We start from the raw sequence: 23,618 nt of genomic DNA on the forward strand, positions 1-23,618 counted from the left end.
AACCAAATTATGATATCTGATCAAAATTGTAATTTATAATTTCTACAAATATTTGATTTGATGGGAACCAAACTGGTGCTGCCATTTCCAAAAACTGATCCTCATAATTTTTTTCTGTGGTCTTATAAATTTTCCGTTGCTTGCTTCTTTAGTGGTGTCCCAAATTATAACTATTTTTAATGGTCAACCTATCTTGGCTTGAATTTTCCCATGCCTGAAGTCCACAATGCTGATTTAGCAGAACAAAAACTTTGAAGATATTTCCTTTTCTCTGTGCTGTTTATTATATCCTTTGCTTTGCGTGTAGACTGAGCTCTGACACTTAGGTCAACAAGAAACCACCGTTGTGGCCAGGCTGGCTCATGGGAAGCAGCACTCAAACTGGTTCCAGTTTGTAGCTCTCCTGGGTCTGAGATGCTTCCCACAGGTCAGGCTGGCAGCTTCTAGGGTTTGAAATTGAAATAGATGCCTCTCAAATAACATATCCTGTCAGCAGTGTTTTTACCTGCATGCTGGTGATGGTTACTCTAAGCTGGGGGAATGGACCTTTATGGAGAAGTAGGATGGATTTAATGCTTACTGGGACGCTTTGGGTTAGAGGCAGACATCAGCTATAAAGAGAATATGAAGTTATATATATATAGTTTTGTTTTGTTTTGTTTTTTTACTTTATAAAGTTAAACAAGTGTTACAAGAAGTTTCTGTGCTTGTTTATTCACTTTCTTAAAACTTTGGAATCCAGATCTATAAATACAGGCTGACTTAATGTTTACAATTATAGTTGAATTGATTGATGCTACTTGTTAAAAACAAACAAATAAATAAATAAATAAATAAAGGTATTAAGATATATAATCTGCAGGAAAGAATTAATGTACTTGTTGTTAAAATATGTTGCTTCTGTCCACAAGGGAAAGCCACTGTGAAAGTTTTAGCCTCTCAGTTTTCTAAAAACTGGAAGCCTGTTTGCCAGCTATTACAGAAGCAAGGGAAAGATATCACAACTAGACTTAAGAGATGTAGCTTTTCATAAAGGTAGCAGCTATATCATAGATTTAATTATAGTTGGGTATCGACCTTAAATAAAGAATCAACATTTCTTAAAAATAATTATGGCCCAATAGATATAATTTTTTTTTTTTTGGGAGGGGGAGTGGAATTTTAATGTAATTTCTTCATTGTACATTTCTAGTTGGAGTTTTGCCCTAATTCTTTTTAGAAGGTGATGTAGGCTTGCTAATCCACATGGGTTTCTTAAGAAATGTAAAATACTTTTCAGTTTTACCAAATAACCCCTGCAGATGTGCAGCTGAATTTAACCAATTCAGAAAATTTTGATTTCTTGTTAGGAAATATCCTTTATTCAAACTTCAAAAATAGATGAGGAAAGGATTATGTTTCCAAGACTGTGTTTACAAATCTGAATTGATTTTTTTCTCAAATGTTCAGGATGCAGAAAATTTACAGATTTAATTTTATTAAGCTGGAATATCATTACACATGTTTTAGTGACTCAGAATTGAGTAAAATCTAACAGATAAATTTATAAACTATAAATGTGTCCAAATAAATTTTTGTCAGATTTTTAATTGTGACAATGCAGTTTTGATTTAAACTTGTTTTTGCTGAATATGATAGCTTAATTGCATTGCATTATATAGGCTTAAAGCAAATATTTTATATAAAGCTAAACCGGGTACTTTTAGGCAAACATTAATTTTGCCTTCACTTATGTGCAAAAATGTTTCCCACTTAAAGGAAAGCAGCTGAAGGAATCTGGATTGGGTAATTTGGGCTGAACTGTTGAAAGTTGTTTGTTTAGGCATTGATCCAGTCAAAACTTGTGCACATCTTTAACTTTCCACAGTCTGTGTAGCCTGTGGGACCTCTACTGAAATGGATAAAGTAGCAAGCATGCAACATCATTCCCAAATTGGATGTACGTACCCTACTGTCACGTGCACTTGAATTAAAAGTGCATTTAAGTGTGCTTGCAAATAGAAGATCTGTGACTCTTTAGAGATTACCTGATCTCACCAAAACACCCAGCTGACAGTCAAAAATGAGATTTCCTTTCTTGTCTATGCCTGGGGGGGGGAGGGGGAGGGAACGTTTTGTTGCTTTTAATGCGAGCTTCATTGGATTGGTTTGTCTCTCTGGTGCAGTCGTGACGCAGTGTTGTGTTTTATCAGTGCCCACCCCCAGCAGAATTCTTTGCTTAAGAGGAGGCAGATTTTCACCTACTGAATAAGAATCAGGACTCGCATTGATGCTTCTCAGTGTTGTCTTGTGTGCTCTCCTGTGCCGGAGTGAATTTTATCCCCGGACTGCCTGGTGTAAGTTATAGCACTCTTTCTACCCTCTGAAAGTTTGCATGTTCAGATATGACTGTGCTTAATGATAGGATGTCTATTTTAGACTTCAACCTGTATTTCCAATCAGGAGAGAAGGTTGGTAGAAGAACTTAGCTCCTTTTTCTCTTGAAACAACTTTTAAATACTGGGTGAGTTTTAAAGACTTTTCTGCATGTTTTTCTTTTATAAAACATGTTTTCTGTAACCATGAACACTTGTTTTCTCTGAATGGATCTTGAAAATCTTTAGTATTGAGTCATAAAAACTACTTGATTGTTAAAAAGATTTTGTTCAGTCACTGAAGGATAAAATTGTCCTTTAGTTAGAGAAAAAGTTATTATCAGCAAATGCATGAGATCTCGTTGGTATTTCACCTTTCTTACTTGTTTGTAGAATTGCTTAAAGTGACTGCTGTCTGTGTTTTTAGTGAATGTTTTCAGCAACAAAATATCATGCTAGATATTTTATATCCATTTTTGACCTTTCAGTGGTGGGAACAAAAGGTTGATAGGGGCTAAGAAGAAGAAGCATCCTCTGGAAGTTTTGGGAGCTGACAGTGACAGTCCCTCTCTGCAATGTTAAACTGGATGGGAATCCTTGGAAAACTATCAACTTCAGTCTTGTTTCCATATCAAGTAGTAGTATGAAGTATGCTTAAACACATTGTGAATGTGTTAAAATAGGAACTGATTTATACAAAACCTGCTTCGGCTGATGTGGTAATTGATTTTTTTAATAGTAAGTCCAGAATGCTTTTAGTATACTGGAACATTAAACTTGCATAATATTTGGCCTTGTGACAAGTCCTGTGCATGTAATTTAGAGCCATATAGGGATGTTCTCAGCCTTGAACCACTTGATTCAATACCACCATTCATATCATGAATGTAGCACTAGTAATTTAAAGTAAATAATTTGTGAGCCTTGTGGGCAGAACATGAACTGGAAATGATAAGGACTATTGATATGAATGATATGAGTAGCTCTGGTTATAAATGAGACTTGGTTTCTATGCAGTGCTGTGTTTAGTACCCATAGACTGGAATGCCACATCTGGCCTGAGTTTATACACATAGGTGGGAACCTGACAGATCGGTTTTTTATAAAAAGCAACATACAGAAAGAGAGAGGATATGGACTAACCTCCCAGAAGCTGCTGTCTGGTAAGCATTTTAGACAGACTTTTCCGCCACTGGTAACTAGAAGTGAACCTGCCTGTCAGTACAAATTCAGTGCCTTTGTCAATCATGAAACGTCTACTGTTTTCAGTACAGCAGAGGAAAAGAAATTGTTCTCCCTTGTCTGCCTTGCCATAATGCAAAGCAGAGTAGTCATAAAAATTATTTTGGGAACTGCTACACTACAATCTTTTGATTTTTGTTCATACTTGAGCAACAACAAATTAGTTAAAACTGGGACATCACAGAATCTCTGTCCCATCCAGAATAGAAGAAAATTTTCAGCTGCACTATGGGCAACTTCTGAGAGTAGGAGAGCTGCATACAGCATGATTTATATATGGTATGAGCTGCATACCTTCCAGTGTTTCACAGCTGCTGTAGGTTCTTCCCTGATTTTCAGTGAAGAGAAGATTAAAGGACATTTATGGGAGCTCTGTTTGTTCCTTTATGTCACACAGTTGGATTGCTGGTGGGTAATGCACTCTGATTGCTTCTCTAGAATTTGAATGTAATCCTGAGCTTTTCTTTATCCATTCATTCCTGTTCTCTTTAGCAGCAATTTGTTCAGCAAAAACAAAAATCCCCAAACCCTGACATCTCTGATTTTCAAATTTAGTTTATTTTTTTTCACTAAAACTTGTCTAGGCTTAGTAGTGTACTGTGAATAGTTTCCAGGAGACATGTCTTAGAAATGTCCATATATAAACATGTCCTAAAATGATGTTATAATTACCATGAGATCCTAACTTTTTCCGGAGGAGTCGCTTGTCATTGTGCATGAATAGAGGTGCTTTTTTACCTAGATTTTGTTCTCATCTCTCCCTTAGGGAAGAAATAGCACTCTGTGTTGACAGAGCTATAACAAGCTTTTTAGTTAACAACAAAATACAGTCTGAGGGGGGTGTCTGGATTATCTGCCAGTGAGGCAGAGGGACATGCTTAGCATTTCCAAAAATCAATTTTTTCTCATTGAGATGCAATTTTCTAAGTCCACTTAAAAGGCTTCAACTCAGACCTCGTAAGTATGGTACACTGACTATTGTCCGTAAGAAAACTCTGTAAGCTAAAAAACTTGTCTTAATTCAGAATTAACTTCTTACAACTTGAAATGTCATCTCTACACATTTCTTTCCACTCTAACAGCCATCAGAGATGCATGCTCCAACTTCAGGTTCTGCAGCTCCCTGGTCCTAACACAATTCCTCTGCCCTGCTAATGCCCAAGTGAGTTTGCAGCATGGAAGAGCAGAGTGGCCTGGTTCAGGAAGAGTTTTCCAAAGCCTAAGTAGGAAAATTTATTTTTTCCATTCAGAGTCTTCTGTGGTAGCATAACACACCTGATTGAAGAGGTGGTATCAGTCCCAGAGGCAAATGGGAGGATCTCCCAGCATCCAGCAGGTCAGGATGAATTGCATTTGGGTTGCATAAAGGCACGTTGATGAAATATAAGTGAGAACAGGAGACACACAGGCTGGTGACTTCCAGGTGTCGCCTATGGGGTAGATCACCTGCCATTCCTTACTGCATGGTACTTTTTCCAGTTTCTTTTTCATCCCAGTAACAACACGAGATACCACAGGCTCTTGGGTTACATTAGGTGATGAAGGGCATAACTCAGCATGTCTGAGCATGCCAAATGTATTTTGGGCTCTAGAAAGAAGTGTGCTACAAGATTTAGTCTGTATTTAGTCACTGGCCTGCTTTGCAGGATATTTTGCATTTCTGAAAACTTTCTCAGCAGAGATGTGCCTTTTTTTTCTGTCTTTTTTTATAAGCATTTAAAATCTCTTACAGTTTTTAAGGTTAAAAGTAGTAACACCTAGCCATTCAAAGGCAGCTTACATGTTAATTTTTAAATGTTTGTTTATTCCTATTTTCCTTTTGATTTCCATCTTGTTAAAGACACAGCTTGGTTGCCGCTGTGCTGTTGCTTGTGCCAACACAGTGGACATCAAGTTGAGCCTCTCAAGTTTTGGAGGAGGCTCTATTTTGAACCATCACCTTGCATAAAATGACAGGAGGCGTGACTTCTTAAGACATCCTTTTCTTCTGAGGCCGTATATCCTATTTCACAGGGAGGGAGTTTATGTAGCTGTCTCTGAGCCGTTTGCCAAAAGCCCTGCTGACAGTCTCTTGGAGACTCTTTGGCCTTCATGAGGCTATTTAGGAGCACACATACACACACTTGAAGTCTCAATTTCTTTGGGACTATCTGGAGGAGTTCACCCCACCCTCTCCCAGGGAAGCTAATAAAGGCAACCTTGTGACTTAGTGGTTTATTTTGGAAACTGCAGGAACTTGCTGTGGCTGGAGGAGCCAGATTTGGCAAACATTGTCCCATGAATTCTGTTGTGGCGGGTGAATGTCACAATCACCCTGCTCTTTCTCTCAATCCCAGGAATTGGGTCACCACAGTAAATTGGTAGGTTAGTTGATAAGTGGAGAAAAGACAGATCTCTATTGGGAATAAGGGTGTGCTTTTATCTAGCTGGTCCAAAGAAATGGGTCTTGTATAATCACAGTCTGTGGATGCATGCATGGACCTCAGTCAGCTTTGCCCATTTTCAGGAAGACAAACTGGGGCACTGAGGCTACCTTGGCAAAGGTACTGTGGAAATGCATGGATGAAGAACTTAATCATTAATCTCCAGGATCAAGGAAAGACCTTAGTCCTGTATTTCATCTCCTAGCAAAAATCGCACACACATAATATAAATTTTTTAACAAATTCTTTTAGTGGGGTTTTGTCTTTATTAACAGGCAAACAAGTGCTAACTATAATTGTTTCTTCTAAATATCATTAGCCTTTCCTGTTTCTGTCAAGTCCTTTTCCACTCAATGGACTGAGTGCTCATGAATTATAAAAAAGCAACAAGTCTTCAACCAGAAAACATGCCTTGGTGCTTCATTTTTTCATGTTATCTCATACTATAAAAATCCTTATACAAATGTTTTTAGCCATTAAGACCTTCTGAAATGTTATTTTAGAGTGTAAGGCATTCAAGGATTGATGTCTGCTCCATATCTGGAAAAGACTGGAGCAACAGTTGTTCAGCCAGTTTGGAGCCTGTGGAAAAAAAAGAGGGACATCTTTTCTGCTGAATATGTATATGTAGAGAAAGCATGAATCCTTGACATCAGTTTAAGAGTTTTCTAGGAAACACTTATAGATAGATGTTTTATTTTCCTCTTTGTTGTTCTCAAGGATCCAGCACCTCAGGAGTATCCAAAATCTCTTTTAATTTTTCAGTTTTGCTATTATTTCAGGGGTTTGAGAGACCCTTCCTCCTTGCTACCCAAGGACCCAAATTGCCTTTCGGTCATTGAAAGAAATTAAGCATGATATTGAAACTGCATGTGTGAATATTGTATGAAGTTGAAGTGACTGTGGGGAAATAGTGAGCAGGAGGTGGGCTCAGGGCTGTAATCTGACATCTTCTACTCTCTAGAGGACCTTCTTAAAAGAGATGAAGTTGGCTGATGCATATTTGTTGCTAAATGTTCGTTTAACCCCTTACCACAGGACCACAGGACATCTTTGTGGTGGCCAATAACAGAATAGAATTAGCCCTTGGAGGAGGCTGGTGGTTTGGGAAAATTTCCTTCTGGCTTTTGACCATCTTCACGTCTCTGTGGGCCTTATTGCTCTATTTAACAGTCTTTTGGATGATGAAGGTTTTATGTTTTAAACTCCCTTTCTCTGTGTCCATTTTTTTGCTTTGAAAGAGCTTACTCCTTTATCAGACTAAGAAAGATGTAATTCAAAAGGCAGTCATAGAACTGAAACTGTCAAAATACTCAAAGATATCTGTGACAATAGTTTGAATATAGTACCTGTTAGTAATTGGTAACTATCTATAGGAAAAAACAGAGAGTTCAATGTTTTCGTTGCACCTTTTTCATAGACTTCTCTAAACCAGTAGGGATACATGGAAATATTGAAATTATTGTGCTGTTTCAGTGACTGAAAAGCTGTAAGGAAATTGTATTCTTACTGCATGGGATGTGATAACAACAGCAGATGAATATTAATGTTCTTCAGAGTATTTTCAATGGTGTTTCCTAGGCATACATACATATAAAATAATTTTTCAAAGGAGCATATCCATGGCTGCAGCTGATAAAATGTTGAGAGCTCTGCTGAGGTCAGTGGAGCTAGGTGTTATATATCAGCTGGGAGTCAGGCTGTGTGGTATGGTCTATGTACTCTATATGTCTTATATTCACTGGGTGCAAAATGCCAAGAGGAAACCTCCTGCTAGAAAGAGAGCTTATTGCTCTGCTTGGTAAATTCGACACAAACAAAATTCTCAAACTTTCTAAATCCTTTTAAATTACTCAAAAGATTTTCTTGGTCAGTGATGTTGCGAGAAAAATATTGCTTTGGAGGTGACCTAATTTGTATCTTTTCTGAATTGCTTTATGATTAGAGCAGTCACATGCTGAGGTAGGACCCCCTATTAGTGGGTTTAAATCAGTTTGCTTCTGAAAACATGCATTGTTATGATCTCTGCTGAGTATTCCCCTTTTCTTTTTCTTTTTTTCTTTTTTTCTTTTTTTTTTTTTTTTTTTTTTTTTTTTTTCTTTCTTTCTTTGTTTGTTTATGTCTCCGTTGCATGACTGCAGGACAGAACATCACAGTCCTACCGGTTTGGAAGAAAAATATGGAATGTGTTTCACTGCTGACCGAAGGCAGCCAAATGAACAGTATTTATAGTAGTTCGAAAATCAGCAGTTAGCAGTTTCTTCACATTCTAACACTACCCAGCACTTTCCAGAGAGAACTCATTGTTTACAAGAAATCTGCTTTCCAAATCCGTTGCGGTGCCCTACAGCCTTGACTATTAACTATTTGCAAAGGGGAAGCTAATCTGCAGTTTGGGGAAAGATGGCAATGGATGAGTACCTGTGGATGGTCATCGTGGGTTTTATCATTGCTTTTATTTTAGCTTTTTCGGTTGGTGCAAATGATGTTGCAAATTCTTTCGGAACGGCTGTGGGCTCTGGTGTTGTTACTTTACGCCAAGCTTGCATTTTGGCTTCAGTTTTTGAAACCACTGGCTCAGTTTTACTGGGAGCAAAAGTAGGAGAAACAATTCGGAAAGGTATCATTGATGTCAACCTGTACAACAACACTGTCCCACTGCTGATGGCAGGAGAAGTGAGTGCGATGGTTGGTAAGTAATACTTTCCTATTCCAAATAATGTTTGTTCTGTATGTGTCACCCTGTTAATTGTCAGCAATTAAGTCTTCCCATCTTCTGGACTGCACATTTCCTTTTGTGTGAATGCAGGGGCCTGTATTCCTTTTTAAGTCTCCTACGTTTTTTTAAATGCCTCTAATAATTTACATTTTTCAATGGTTCAGCCATTTAACTAATAGATGAAATGTTTAACACCATATATCCTATATACATATAAGATACTAAAAAAATTATTTTGGAGATTTTTGTGATGGTAAAAGGAACATGTAAAAGCCTACCATTTGTGTCTGTACAGAAGATTCTACAGAAGATTCTACAGAATCAGCAGTTTGCAATAAGTGTGTATGAGAAGGAATCTTTTTTAAAAAAGTTACAGAAATCCAAACACATTTGTGTAAACTGATTGCCTTGCTTCGTGATTGCAATTAGTCCTACACTTCACCCTTGCCCACAGCAAAACTAAGGGAGCAGTAAAGATAAACACACATTTAAGATATTTTCAGGTTTTCTGACTCAAACGACAGCAGGTCAGATACCTTAGAGTCTGCTCCCTTGCTTGTGTTTGTATTTAACTAAATCTCTGTTCAGAACAAACAGCATATTCTGAGGTAAGTAACATTAAGCTACGTATTTACTCTCTGTTTATATGCAAGAGGCTTTGTGAGCTTTTAGAGAGCTCCCTCAAGGAACAAGCCTGCTTTTAAAGGGCAGGAGGCAGCAGGGAGGAGACCCTTTATCTGTGGGATCAGCAGCCCCAGCAAGGGGCCAGCCCTCACACCTCAGTCTGGCAGGTTGGTGATATCCCGTGACAGGGTGGCATGATTTACACGAGCATCGAAGCATCCTCTGCTTGAGAGGGATGTTCCACTTAAAGATTTTCTTCCTTAAATCTACTTAAACCTGACCTAAATATTATTTCCACCTATCGCTTCTAACCTCCTCACACTTTTTATGCAAGACCTGCACAGGAGATAGGTGAGTCTGTGCAGAGATTTACTACATATGGTTATTTTCCTGTTTTCTTTGGGAAAAGGGAAAATTGAGTGCCTTTTTTTTTTTTTAAATTACTTTTATGTATCAAAATGGATATTGAGTGACAGTTTCTGGAGTTGTCAGAGGTGGCTTTGTGTACCTAAGAGTATGGTGGTAGTTCCCTTGGTTCTTTGGCTGCTTCTGAGCCTCCTGAAGATTGGCCACCTTTCCTTGCCCAAGGGGCAAGAGGAGTTTGGTTACCAGGAAATCACTGGGACAGCAGCCACTTTCACAGATGGTTCCATATTAAAGCCACTTCAAGTGCTGTTGCCTTTCCCCCTCTCCCTCCCCCACCATCAGTTCCTCTTTCCTGATACCTTGCAGAGTCTGGTCTTTCCCTCAAGGTGTGGGTGGCTTTTTAGCACCATTCTACTTGCATCTTTTATCCTTGTGCTTGCTGAGATGGCTCTGTCTTTTCCCATGGGTGTGAGCTGGAAGCACTGCACACCGTTTGAAATGTAAGTGACCTGTGTGTTCTTGATTCCCATTGAAGAAGGGTCTGTTTACTTTTCTGTATCTATTTCTGGTATCTTGATCCTGGCAGGGCAAAGTTTTAAGTCTCAGATACCCCCTGCAGAGGCAACTGGCCAGAAGCTCAAAGAAAACAACTTATTTGCATGCGTATTTACATAAGCCTGTGTGAACTTCATGACCAGTTGCATTCCCTTCCTCCAGGAGGGGCATTAAGAAGAAATTCCACATTATAAGTCTCAGAATTAATCACAAGTTACAAAATGCAGATTTCAATTTTTTTTTCTCAAATCCATCTCCAGCTTTTCTCTGGATGTATGGTATTTTTTCTGTTTTCTCTGCCCCTTCTTGGATGTTTTCTTTTCCTCTTTCTGTTTTTGCTCTGCATTTTCCACCACCCTGTCCCTCATGCCTCATGATCATGTTTTTGCAAATGGATTTAGCTTCTGAATTTCAATGAGGCTTAAATGAGTCAACAGTCTGGGAGAGACCACTGTATCCTCTTTCCAGATGTTGGTGGAAGATCCTTTGATGCTTGCAGCAAACAGCAGATGTAATTTTCAGGTCAACCTTCTCTCCTAAGAGAAAAGAAAGCAGGAAGTAATGAGATTAAAATATTAAAATGTAGCATTTTGTAGTAGTTTGTAGCACATTAAAATGTTGTTTATTATGAGAAGTTAAGGAGTTGCTCTTTGGGGTAAATCGTAGTACTTGCCCAGCATTAACTAATTGTCAGGTTGTTGTCAGGACTTGCCCGTGTGTTGTTCCAGAAGTTCTGGTGCAAGCTGAAGTCAGCAGCTGATGCAACTGAGGAGGATGCCAGCCAGAGTACAAGAGTACAGAGCCAAGTACTTATCTAGTCCTGCAGGTGATGTGGTATTTGATGGGGGCTCACAGCTGGCATGGAGCACTAGAGCCTCAGGAGAATGTATGAGGTGCCCTCAGCAGAAGGAGAGCATGAAATGCACCCTGGCCAAATGCTGGTGCAGGTAACTCCTGGTCAGGGTAGTGTGCAGCCAGGCCTCTGTCTTTAGGGGATATTAATTGAGTGGGCCACGGTGTCAGCAGGCATGAAGGATCTGAATCTGGGACTCTGTGACCAGCCTAGTAAGCCTCCTGCTTCCTAGGTTAGTTTTGCAAAGGTAAAAATTGAGAGTATACATTTCATGTTAAAGAAGAGTTAAATCTTGGATGTAGGTAGTTAAAGCGCTGCAAGTCCCAAAGTGAAGTCCTGCTCTGGCTTCCTTTGTATTTTCTTCTGTTCCTTAAGGTACTTCCTTAAACTTCTTTAAATTATGCATTGTCCTTCTCAGACCATCCATTGGTCCTCCCCCACCTTTTTCTTTCTCTCCCATTTGTTATTATTTGAGCAATCTGGTCTACTGAAAGGTGTCCCTGCCCATGGCATGAGGTTTGGAATTAGATGATGCTTTAAGGTCCCTTCCAACACAAACCATTCTGTGATTCTGTGAAGTTAAATAAACAGGAAATAGTTCTATACTCCCTCTATTTCTCCCGACAATAAATCCCCAGTCCTCACTAGACATTTGCAGTGCAGCTGTGGCTTGGTTGCATTTCCCCTGTGTTTTATATTGAGTATTTTGTAATTATATATCTATGGGTAGCTTATAATTTTATTTGGCTTCTTTCAGATGTAACCATCTGATTCCTTCTTCTCCTCACTTCCATTTGCTGCTCTCCAAGTTCATGCCAAAGGTTTCACAGTGTTTTTATTTTTATTTTAGTCCAGGGGAAAAGAAGCCAAAAACTTAAGGAGCAGATGTTCCTTGATTGATCTAGAATTTCCACTAGCAAGAGAAGTAACAGTTGTTTTGGGATAGTACGCCATGAGAGATCAGTTTTACAAACTGGTTGACTTCCAAATGTAGTCACATATGATACCAGCAAATTGCCATTTGCAGATGGCGCTGTTTCAAGACCCTCAAATCATCTTCTCATGCTGGAATTGAGGATGCAGGTTTAAACTTTGGGTAATATGCCAGCGTATGTTTAGTTACCTTGCTTTATTACCCGTATCTGCTGCAGATCTATTAAGAGAGGTGGCATGAGCCAGAAAATTCAGGATCTCTTATGGCAGTCTGATTGCTGCCATTGGTGACTCAATAAATGAAGATTTAGTCTTAAGGCCATGAAGTATTAAAATGAAGAGATCTTTGTAAGAATTCTCTAATATTAGGGGAGGTCCACAGAAAGCTTGTGTCACTCTCAAAAGTATTTCGGTGTCCTGAGGTTAGTGCCACTGCAAGAGGAGCAGGGATCATGTGTCTTTGCAAAGTGAAAAGGAGTCAGAGCATGGAGCTGCATGCTCGAGAGCTTGGTGGCCAACTGTGTTTGGTCTAACTCCTGAAAGAGGTACTTGGGGTACTTTCTTTTCCCCTGCACTCTTGGCCAGCATCCTTCCTAGATGCCTTGTTGGAACACCAGATGTTGCATTTACTTTATAGACCATTAACCACTGTCCCTTAGTTAGTTAGGGGAACTTATTTCCTTATGCCAGGGGTATCTTTGGCTTCTCCATGACTAACATAAGCCTTTTCAGCAGTCTTGAATTTCTCCAGTGCAACAATGAGCTGCAGATGAAGGCATTGAGAGAGTCATTCTTTCCTCAGTCCATTTTTCCTATAGAGGATTGGAGGGCTGTATCACTAAGATGAAGCATAAAATCTCTCTGTCCCACAATTTGAACCTTTCTCTGGTAGTATCCAGGTTTAGGAGCATGGGTATTCACTAGTGAAATGGTGAATGTGTCCTCACGCTGATCACCTGGAGGCTTCCAGAGTCACCTCTCAAGAATGAGGATTTCTAGGCTTGATACACACTGATAGCAGTTTGTGTACTTAATCAGACAGGCTGTAAATACTGAAAGCAGAACTGTCGTGAGTTGTAGGGAGCTGCTAGTCATAAGCAGTCGTAAGTAAGATGTAGCATTCAAAACTGTTATTAAACTGTCTTACTGTCTGCTTTTAGTGACAGAACAGGAACAAAACTCTCTTTAGAAGATTTCTCTTATTCATGAGGAGTGTAGGCAGCACTTGTAAAAGAATGTGGGCACATGGCAAAGAAATTTCTGCCTTAAGTTATTGTTGTTGTTTATACCATATGGTTCATTTGTTTCTAGGTTCTGCTGTTTGGCAGCTAATTGCATCGTTCTTGAAACTCCCAATATCAGGGACCCATTGCATTGTAGGTGCCACGATTGGATTTTCTCTAGTGGCAATTGGCACGCAGGGTGTCCAGTGGATGCAGCTTGTCAAGATTGGTAAGTGGTCCTTTTATGTGTAAAAGTCTCCTTTTATGTGTGAGGGTATGTGAAATATTGTGTTGTCTGTGAAAAACATTCCCAGAAATCTACTTTGTGTTGATAGCACTCCCTCATTATTTTCCACCCCAGTTGTGTCATTCAGAAAATGCACTGGTGCCATGTTCATTGAGGGCTGCAGTATGTCTCCAGTGGAGAAAGGGGTAAGACAAAAGTTGTACTTCCCCAGTGGTAAACTGGGGACACATTGCGCCTCAGGAAACATGCTTCAAGGTGACATTCCTCCTCTTCTAATTCTTGTTGTGGGCAGCTCATACTACCCTGTTCTTTCTCTCAACAATGTGAATGCTATCATGTGAATGCCCACAGTCATGTTTCTCCACCCACCACCTTCAGGGCATACAGCACATTTAACTCACTGCCTCCCATTGCAAAGATCAGTGGCACATCCAAGCAGGGATGCAATGGAGTGTTTTGTTATTGTTTTGGAAGCCTTTGGAACTCAAGGTACAGCCTAAAGTCTCTATTAAAAGGATTTTATGCTGAAGGCATGGTAATGTATTAGAACTCTAACAATACATGTATTTTTTAAAATTCTGTCAGTAGTAAAAGAGTTTTCAGTGACAGCAGAATCAATCTGGTAACCATGCTGCAAACAATAAATCACTGTGGATGAGATTTCCAGAGTGCCTCCCTAAACTGGTTTTATTGAAATCAGTGGGAGCTTTGCCACCTACTTCTGTGAAATCAATCCTGGACACTTGAAGTGCTGGCCTGCAAAAAATGTACACACATCATACATCACGTGATGTATGCTTCTGTTGTATTCTGGAACTCAGGACTGTTAACCTGGGAGCAGCATGGCATCCTGCTAGATACAATTGCTTTCCACTTAGTTGCGACATTTGTGGTCATGGTGATTAGGAAATTACAGTGCTTTCTTGGTCTACTCTGATTCAAACTACAAGAAACTTTCCCGATGAGTTTGATTGCTAAACTTGCAAAATTAGCAGGAAATGCTTTGACTGTTGTTTCTAACGATCCTTAGCATTACTTTGACTTTCATGAGTGTCAGTGGACATTGAGTTGCTGCAGTTGTAAGTAAACATGTAGAACATTCATTCCAGTTGTACAAGAATGGTTTTTCATTTTATTGCTCATTAACAATATACTTAACTATTATGCAAGAATACTGTTTATTTCAACTTTCATTCTTTCTTCAACACAGTTGCCTCTTGGTTTATTTCCCCACTGTTATCTGGCTTGATGTCTGGAATCCTCTTTGTGCTGATCAGATTCTTCATTTTAAACAAGGTAAAGAAATCTCACTATTATAATGAGTGCTTAGTATGAAGGTTGTGTTTTAGCCTCGAATTTGAGTGCTGGCATTTCCAGAGTTGAAAGTTTGTGACTTCTTTTTGGACAGGAGACTAGTCATTTTTTTAATAGCCATTTGAGTTATATGAATTCTTATCAGTTCTGAAAGTTCACAGTAAGTAATTTCACAAGTGTTTGAGACTTAGAAGGTGCTATGTGATAATTAATATTGTATGTTCTGTTTGGTCAGAGGATGGTACATTGAGGCTGCTTCTATATTAGCACAAGCTTGCTGGCATTGACTTAGCCTCATAATAGCTGTTCTGACTGTAATTTAAACAGAACAGTCCTCCCTTGGAGATACTCTAATAGGTATTTTAAAGTTGTGAAATTTTAAGTCTTAGTTTTCCAGCACATCAGACATTAGAAGATGGGCATCTGCCTATTTTGTAGATTCTCAAGAAACCTGAATCAATGGGTTTTAGTGACCTGAGGTATCATCAGTCCATGTATCTCCAGTGCAAAAGATGACTTGCCTGCCAGCCAGCATGAACTGGAGCCTGAACACTTTTATCTGCCTTTTCCATTTCTCTCACACCATTCAACTTGCTAAAATGGGGAAGTGCAGTGCATGACAGTGACCTAAAATAAGGGACACTATATTAGCAGTTATACAGGGAACTTAAATAGATGAGGGATTAATTCTTTTGCTATAAATAGCACCACCTGTAACCTCAGCTTCATCGTTCTTTATTTCTGCTCTAAATAAATGTCAGTGATAAAAACTGATTATAGATTTGAACAGATTTAGTTTTGAATAAAAAATAACTCAAGTTGCATAAAAGATAAGGAAAGATTCCACAATTGTATTTAGATCCTAGCAACTTAAGAAATTAGCTATCAAAATCATGTGAACATTGGTATTAAAGCCACATATTTAAGCATTCAAGAAGCAGAAAAAGTTCAAATTAAGGAAATTGCCTCCCAACTGCTGTCTGTGCCATTCACGAAGCAGTAAGATCTGTAGAGTTTCTGACATAAGCAGGTAGTTATTTGTGTGCATGCATAAAAAAGAGCAGCTTTCTAGCTTGTGAGTCTGTGGCCTGTATAGGGCTCCACACCCTTGTTGGGGGTGTCTATGAATAGCAGCTGGCCCTGCAAATACAGCCCATCTGCATCATGCTTGGGGATCAGGGCACAGCACAGAGTGGCCACAGCCTTTTCTCAGCTCCATTTTTTAGCTCATGGCAGCAAGAAATAAAACCACATTAGCCAGCCCTCAGCTTTGCCCAGCTCTTTGCAAACACATGGAGCCCCTTGAAAGGCCAAAGCAGTCCCTCACAAAGGCTTTGTCCGTGGCTCACACGGTGCATTTCTGCTGCACTGTCAGCTGAGTCTTTCCTTGTGCTGAGAGCACGAGAATGCAGTGGGCAGCAGACACTAAACATTGCCGTGCTAAACACTGCCTGCTCACTTAGTGTGTGCTACCTGTTTAATTCAACCAGACACTTGGGATTTCAGAGATTTCTGTTAGCTGATAGGAAGTGCCAGGCTGTTTTGGTCAAAACAGAGAGCTTACGGGTATGGTTTTGAGATGGATGCATTGCACCGCTGCTTGTAGCACCGGTCCGAAACATCAAAGCCCTCTGCTGCCTGGCACCCTTCAGTTGTGTTAAAGGAAAGTGACTCCTCATCTTGGACGCAAAATAAATAAGAACGCATTTGCAGAAAGTAACCTGCCCCCAAGCCACTCAGCAGGTCTGCAACTGACTGAAAAGTATAACAAATGTCCCTGGTTCCCATTAACAGTGTCAAGCTTCCCCAGAATACTGGTACTTGCCAGGACCAGCATTGTGGATTTGGGTGTAACCAAGCAGCTCGCCATCCTTTCCTCAACATCTAAAAGCTCCAGCTGCCTGGCACTAACTCAGCAGCACGAGTTTTCCACGTGGAGGTTCATGCTGACGTGAATCTGGTGTGAAATCCAACTAACGTTTCCTTTTCTCCATGGTTTCTGTGCAGGAAGACCCTGTGCCCAATGGTCTCCGCGCACTCCCGGTGTTTTATGCTGCTACCATAGCTATTAATGTGTTTTCCATCATGTACACTGGGGCACCAGGTGAGTGAGCCGGGGAGGCACGGGAGGGAGGCTTCCTACAGCATATAAGGGTGCTCTGCCATTATCTCCCAGACACCACAGGGTTATCTCCTGTGTTAGGAGGTAACAAAGGCCAAGAGGAGATCGTTCACCTCCTCACATGCTTCTATTTGTGCGTGTGTTTTTGTGACACCTTCCTGATCGCTCTGGTTAGTGGGGAAAAGCACAGCTATAAAATAATCCCTCCTTAGAGGAAGGGAAGTTACTGAGATGCAGCTTTGGCATCGTAAATCTGGGCACATGCTGAGCTCTCAAAAGTATTCTAGATTTGTGCATTAAGGAGTGAAGGTTCAGAGCAGAGTGGGAGAGCAGGTGCTGTCTGCATTCAGTGTAATGCTGTCACTCCATTGACATCAGCAGAGTCACTGTTCTGGCACATCTGGCTCCCGAGACTGTTATTTAAATTTACTTCTTTATTTCCCTTTAATGATAAGAATCCCCAAGCATTGTTTCTTCATTGAATGCATCTTCTTTCTTTGGTGTTGTGTTTTGATTGCAACTCAGTAGAAGGAAATGAAGCTGAAGGGCTTTTTTAAAATTTTTGTACATTTGTATATTTCATGTGCCCTTACATGTTTGTATTTATTCATATATATATATTTATAGCTGAATTTTTATTTTTGTATTAGTCAATTTTTTTATATTCTTGTATTTATGTTTGTATATTTATAGTCTCACATTTTATGTTTAAGTATTTGCATTTATATTTTTATGATTTACTGAAGTGGTGTACATTTAAGCACAAACTTCTAGCAAAAGGGTTCAGAACAAAGATGTTCAGTGATCTCAACTACTTTGTTGAAGACTCTGGTCATTAAATGTTATCTTTAGGTTAGATTATTGTCCAAGAGCTATGAATGAAGAGGCAATTGAAGATAGACTCCTGAACATGGCCCTGAATTAAGAAAGCAGGCTTAGAAAGTGACCTTTTTTTTGAATGGAAATATTTCTCTAAAATCCAACACACTAGGTGTACTAAATAAATGCAGTTGGTAGACCCTACTCCATAGCATAGCATTACTGGAATTAATAAAAAAACTCGAGACATTTCCAGTTTGAAGGTAACATTACTATTCTTCTTAAGTCTAATTGGCTATGTATCCAAGATGTTTAACAGTAAATCAGCTGTATAACTCACATTTCCTCGTTAGTTGTACTGCAGAAGTAGGTCAGGCACTCTACAGTGACTCATTAAGCAAAATAAATGAAATAAGAATCTTAATGTTCCCTCTGTTTCAGCTTAACAGTCTCTGAAGTGTGTGAATGAGAAGGTGGGGCTTCATTTTGATACTAGAGAAATACATACTTACTCTCATAGGCCTCTGTTCTGGCAACATTTATTCACAAGGATGAATTAATCATGTAGGTTTCAAGACAGGCAATGTATATAGGGGTTTGAAAGATCAGATTCCAAGCTCTTTCTTCATTGAGAGTCAGATTGTTTCACTGAACAAGTGCAAGGATCTCTGTAGGGGGAATAATTACAGAAACATGAGTTGTTGATGTTACTGTGCATTGCAGGACGAAGCCTCAGCTTTGGAGTGCTGCATTAAGCTTATATCATAAGCAAATATGGGCTTAGAGCAAGCTAAGCATCAGGGCAAAAGTCAGGTAAACACTTGACCCTAATGGGCAACATGGTTTAATGTGCATTCATTTATAAAAATGAATGCAAACTTGTTTTAGCAGCCTGACGTGGGGGTTTTATCCTCGTCTCTTTTGGAAATAACGTCCCAGTGAGGCAACAGGAAACTGGAAGACTAAACCTGCAAATGCTTCCATGTCAACTATACTTTTAAATACTGCAGTAACTGGTAATATTTAAGAGTCATCAACTCCTTCTGGTTTTGAATACATTGTGAACACTGGCTTTTCTCCAACAGACTGCTCTTCCACTGCCTGGGATAATTAAGTCATATTAATTTATGGCTTGCTTCGGTTTTCTTTGTCTTTACAGTACTGGGACTGATACTGCCAATGTGGGCCATTGCTCTAATATCAGTTGGTGTGTCCTTAGTATTTGCTGTCTTAGTCTGGATTTTTGTGTGTCCCTGGATGAAGAGAAAAATAGAAAGTAAGTAGTTATTTTATGAAATGTGAATGATATAAAATCACGGAATATTACATTACAGAGGTGAAAGTGTCCTTGAGGGTCACCTAGTCCAGTCCCCACCCACAGGCAGGATGTGCCTTAACTATTCTTTGTGTATTTGTGTAATTTGTTCTGAAAAAGCTACAGTGGTAAAAATTCAAAACCTTGTTAGGCAAGCCGTTGCAGTGCTCAGTTCTGGAGTCCAGCAGAAACAGGAAAATAAAACCTGGAATAGAATCTGTTTCTATTTTATTAAGAAAAAGCTAAAGAGAAAAAAACTGTCAGAATGATCATCTTTAAGTGACTGTTTTATCTTTACAGTAAGTTGGGCTGATCACAGCTTTTAGTTGCTTTACTGCTCTCAACAAATGCAGAGAAAAGTTTCAGGTTTCATTAATAGATGAACAGCTCAGTGTTTTACTTCAGTTACCTACTTTGGTGAATTGATCAGAAGAAACAAAGGTGTTGTAGAATTTTCACAAATGATCATAGTAAAGTGTTAGAAATAAATAGTATGTTTATGAAATGAAGCTTAGTTATTGTAGCCAAGTTAAACCATGCTGTTGATGCAAACAGTGGAAGCTTAAGTAACAAGAGGTATAGGTTGGGTTTAAAATTACAGTATTATTCTTTCCTTAGGCCGGTTAAAGAAAGATGCTACACTGTCAAGGATATCAGATGAAAGTCTTGATAAAATTCAGGATGAAGAAACACCAGTCTTTAAAGAGCTTCCTGGTGCCAAAGCATCTGATGAGAGCACGATTCCCCTTACTGGCTCAGTAACAGAAGCTGCTGGGGCATCAGATAATATTGCAAATGGAAACCATCCACGTGTACCATATGGTAAGGAGCTAAAACAACTTAGAGGGTTTGTTCTCTTTCTCTTTCAACTAGGTTTCTTAACTGCAAGTAGGTCTCTGCTGTAAATAGTAAATTGGTGTTGGAATTTCCATCTCTAATTCCTTTTCAGTGCTTGTTTGGAAAGATGCTCATTTGCAAGTGACACTGATATAAAATCAATTACCTTTTTTTTGCTGTATTTCAGTTTTAGAAACAGCTGAAAAAAATTACTTGCCTTTTTGCATTGGTTTACTTTGTATTCTTAATAGTGTTTCCATCCTATGGAAAAATACAGTGGAAAAATACAGACCACAAAGATTGCTGATGTATGAAGGTTAAATTCAGCATAAAGATAATTAGCATACTACAACAGAAGATTAAAAGATTTGAACTTTAGTTGACAAATGCATGACCATTTGGAGCATGCCCACTAGAAAAATCTTACACATTGTTTTCTGAACATATATTTGTAAGAAGTAGACTTGTGTCCATAAAGCTCTTTCTGTTCTGCCACGTGGTGGGAGAACCCCCCTCCACTTAGCGATCTGCTGACTTTGATATCACTTTGCTAACATCTACAAAGCCCTGTAATTCAGTTAATAAATGCCTAATATATTCAACTGATTCTTACAAAATCAAATAAGTCATGACGTGGAGCCCTTAGAGTGTGTGCTTCCAGTTTAAAAATAGCCAAACCCAACTCTGAATGTTGCACAGTGAAAGGAAGTCAGGAAATTAAAAAGACAGTTTCTTCAGAAATATTACCTGTGATACATTTTGATGTGTGTCCTACAGTGTACGCTAACATTAAATGTATACAGAGGGAATAATTATCATCATGTTCATAGAATTATTATATGGAAAATGTTGCAATAGCTAAGGAAATACTTCTGCAGAACATTAATTTTTCCTTTGTTTTTTTAAAAATTATTTTTAAAAGCTATGTAAACGTCTTCTAAACAAATGAGCATGAATGAAATGTCTCTTAAACAGATAAGTCCCAGTATGAAATTGCAGTAAACCACATTTCAGAAATCCTAACTATTCCTATTCAAGGTAGACAGAACTTCAGAAAAAGTAGAGCTTGCTTTACAAGCAAGGAATTGAATAGGAATACAATTCCAGAAAGGAATTTTATAGAAATTTGTATTTTCAAAGAACCTGGGGATTTAACCATCAAGTATCACTTTTGAATAGCTCATCCCAAGTGATTTGCTGCGGGTCATACAGCATGTCTGGGGAGACTCAACACTGGAACAAAGCTCTTTTGCACAGAAAATGAGAGACTTTATTTTGCAGTGAATTGAATGGCTTATTCACTGCGTGTAGTGCAAATTGATCTTCTTTGTCCTGTATTGTCAGATGCTGGCCATGTTATTGTCTTGTGTTGGAGGAAGGGGGCTTTTGTATTGCATTTTGTGTAAAGAAAACCTCTAAATCTCTGCCTTTTTAGGAAGGGCATTTTCAGTGACGCACACCTCGGTGAAATCACCTGTTTCCAATGGCACCTTCAGCTTTGATGGCCATGTGAGGAGTGATGGCCACGTTTATCACACTGTGCACAAAGACTCAGGTTTATACAAAGACTTGCTTCACAAAATACACCTGGACAGGGCCAATGATGAAAGGCCCACTGCAGAAAACAACTACAAACTCTTAAGGCGCAACAACAGCTATACTTGTTACACTGCTGCTATTTGTGGCATGCCTGTGCATTCCTCCTTTAAGGCAGCGGATACATCTACTCCAGAAGACAGTGAGAAGTTGGTGGGAGACACTGTTTCCTATTCCAAGAAGCGAGTCCGCTATGACAGCTACTCCAGCTATTGCAACGCAGTGGCTGAGGCAGAGATTGAGGCGGAGGAAGGTGGGGTGGAAATGAAGTTGGCCTCTGAACTCGCAGATCCTAACCGGCCCCCTGTTGATCCTGTGGAAGAGGATAAGGAAGAGAAAGACACCTCTCAGGTCCATCTGCTTTTCCACTTCCTCCAGATCTTAACAGCCTGCTTTGGATCCTTTGCCCATGGAGGCAATGATGTCAGGTAAGAGGATGAAATCTCACAAACCAGCAATTTTACAGTTTAAGTATCTGGAGTGAGGTTTGCCAGCTTGGCTGGTTGGAAAGCACAATCATTTCTGTAGGTAGCTGATCATCAGGGCTGTGTATCATCAATGTCCTTGGTTCTTTCCAGGAATTGCACAACTTTAGTCTATGGTTTCTTTTCTTCTCAAGGGCAAAATCTTTTTTAGTCACTGCTAAATAACTGTGAAGTAATTAGTTTAATTTGCGTTTAATTTTGGCAATCTTGGAGGCATTGAGACTCCACCCAACAAGCCAGCTGCTGTAAAAGCAAACAGAACAGTCCCAGCCCTGCAGAATTTGCAGCCTATTTTAACTGCAAAAGCAGAAACTTTCAACAGACGAGAGGTTTTAGACTATTTTTGCTGTTAGATTAATTTCATCTCTTGTCACAGCATTTTACCATCTTCGTGGCATGTGGCTGAAGAGCAGTTCAGGTGGGTTTGCTGTGCTGCTGGGAACACTATGTATTTTTCCTTTAGGATTTGACTGGGCTGCCTCTTCCTTAGATCTGGAGCAATCCATTTGGTATTTAATAAATGCTTTTTCCAGTATCATGATAAGGTCTCCTGAGAAATTCTCTCAAGTGGCTTGTTGAAGCAGCTGTCCTTATTTGGGTTGTGGCTGGGGCTGTACTGAGTCCCCTTCCTGCTGGACCCTTGCTGTGTTAGCCATGCCCTGATAGTGTCAGTTTCAGTGTTTTCAGCAGGACTTTACAGTGTTCATAATTTTCACTGTCCTCCTTAGCCTTCTGGCCAAACCCTGTCCCACTCTACAAGGAGAACACTTATTGCTCCTTGCTCTTGTCAGCCTCCTAATTTAACTCATAACTCATCATGAAAACACTTACAAAATGTTTCTTTGCTCCTCATCCATCCACCATCCTGAGAATTCAGAACAGGGCTTTCTGAAGAGCCTTTTCTATTTCCTTGGTATCCATAGGGATCTGGCTTGGAAGGAGTCCAGAGTCCCCTCATTCTCTAGATCAGAGGGCAGTGGTGTTGCTTTCTTTCCTCTCAGATGGTCTCTGTTGTTAAAGACCTTTGCTCTGAGCATACTGGTCAAGAGCAAAGACCCATGGGGGTCAATATCCAAGCTCTGCAATTGGCCAGCAGCGAGTGCTGAAGAGAATGCAGGGATAAGGACAAAGACTGCTGATATTTCTTGTAATGCACCCTGGGAAATACCACTGCAGAAAGTTCCCAGCCTACTTCAGCAGGTGCTGCAGCTCCTTTATTCCCTGCAGGTGATGCTTATACATACTCTTCAGGGACTCACATGTTTATGCAAGCATCACTTGCATGTTATGTAGGAGGAAAGGTAGTCAATTTTGTTAGAAGTGATCTGTAAGGATGCAGTTAGTTCAGAAATCAGATTTGGTGTTGACAGGAGCTGGTCAGGATGAAATACAAAGTTCAGACTCTGTGCTGTATGTGTTGTTGCATCTTACATCCTAATTCCCTTAGAATTTTGCATTTGGTCTAGCTTGTTACCATGGTAATATCCTTTCCTAAAAATGTGTATGTTTTTAGTGTTTTTCAGATCCCCACTTCTGTTGGTGATCCTAACAAATTTGCCAGGAAACATGTTTTCATTAAATGCTGTTTATT

General features: G+C 39.5%; 1 protein-coding gene across 7 annotated transcripts in view; it reads left to right on the forward strand.

Annotated features, from left to right (window-relative positions):
- Window positions 1-23,618, forward strand: part of SLC20A2 (solute carrier family 20 member 2) — a 57,826-nt gene that overhangs the window by 16,259 nt on the left and 17,949 nt on the right. For 4 of the 7 annotated variants that reach the window (XR_015803279.1, XM_014878324.2, XM_088163818.1 and 1 more), the window contains exons 2-8: window positions 8,161-8,711; window positions 13,381-13,521; window positions 14,750-14,835; window positions 16,861-16,957; window positions 18,954-19,070; window positions 19,728-19,931; window positions 21,382-21,970. Coding sequence is in view for 6 of the 7 variants with exons in the window: in XM_014878324.2 (XP_014733810.2) it covers window positions 8,423-8,711; window positions 13,381-13,521; window positions 14,750-14,835; window positions 16,861-16,957; window positions 18,954-19,070; window positions 19,728-19,931; window positions 21,382-21,970 (1,523 nt within the window). In the remaining variant the exon portion in view is untranslated. Of the gene's footprint in view, window positions 1-2,192; window positions 2,337-2,418; window positions 2,504-8,160; window positions 8,712-13,380; window positions 13,522-14,749; window positions 14,836-16,860; window positions 16,958-18,953; window positions 19,071-19,727; window positions 19,932-21,381; window positions 21,971-23,618 lie in introns of those variants that run through there. The other 3 variants (XM_088163817.1, XM_088163816.1, XM_088163815.1) reach the window with 2 other exon arrangements.

The sequence above is a fragment of the Sturnus vulgaris genome, chromosome 4 (assembly GCF_052056855.1).
Source record: "Sturnus vulgaris isolate bStuVul1 chromosome 4, bStuVul1.hap1, whole genome shotgun sequence".
Lineage (NCBI taxonomy): Eukaryota > Metazoa > Chordata > Aves > Passeriformes > Sturnidae > Sturnus > Sturnus vulgaris.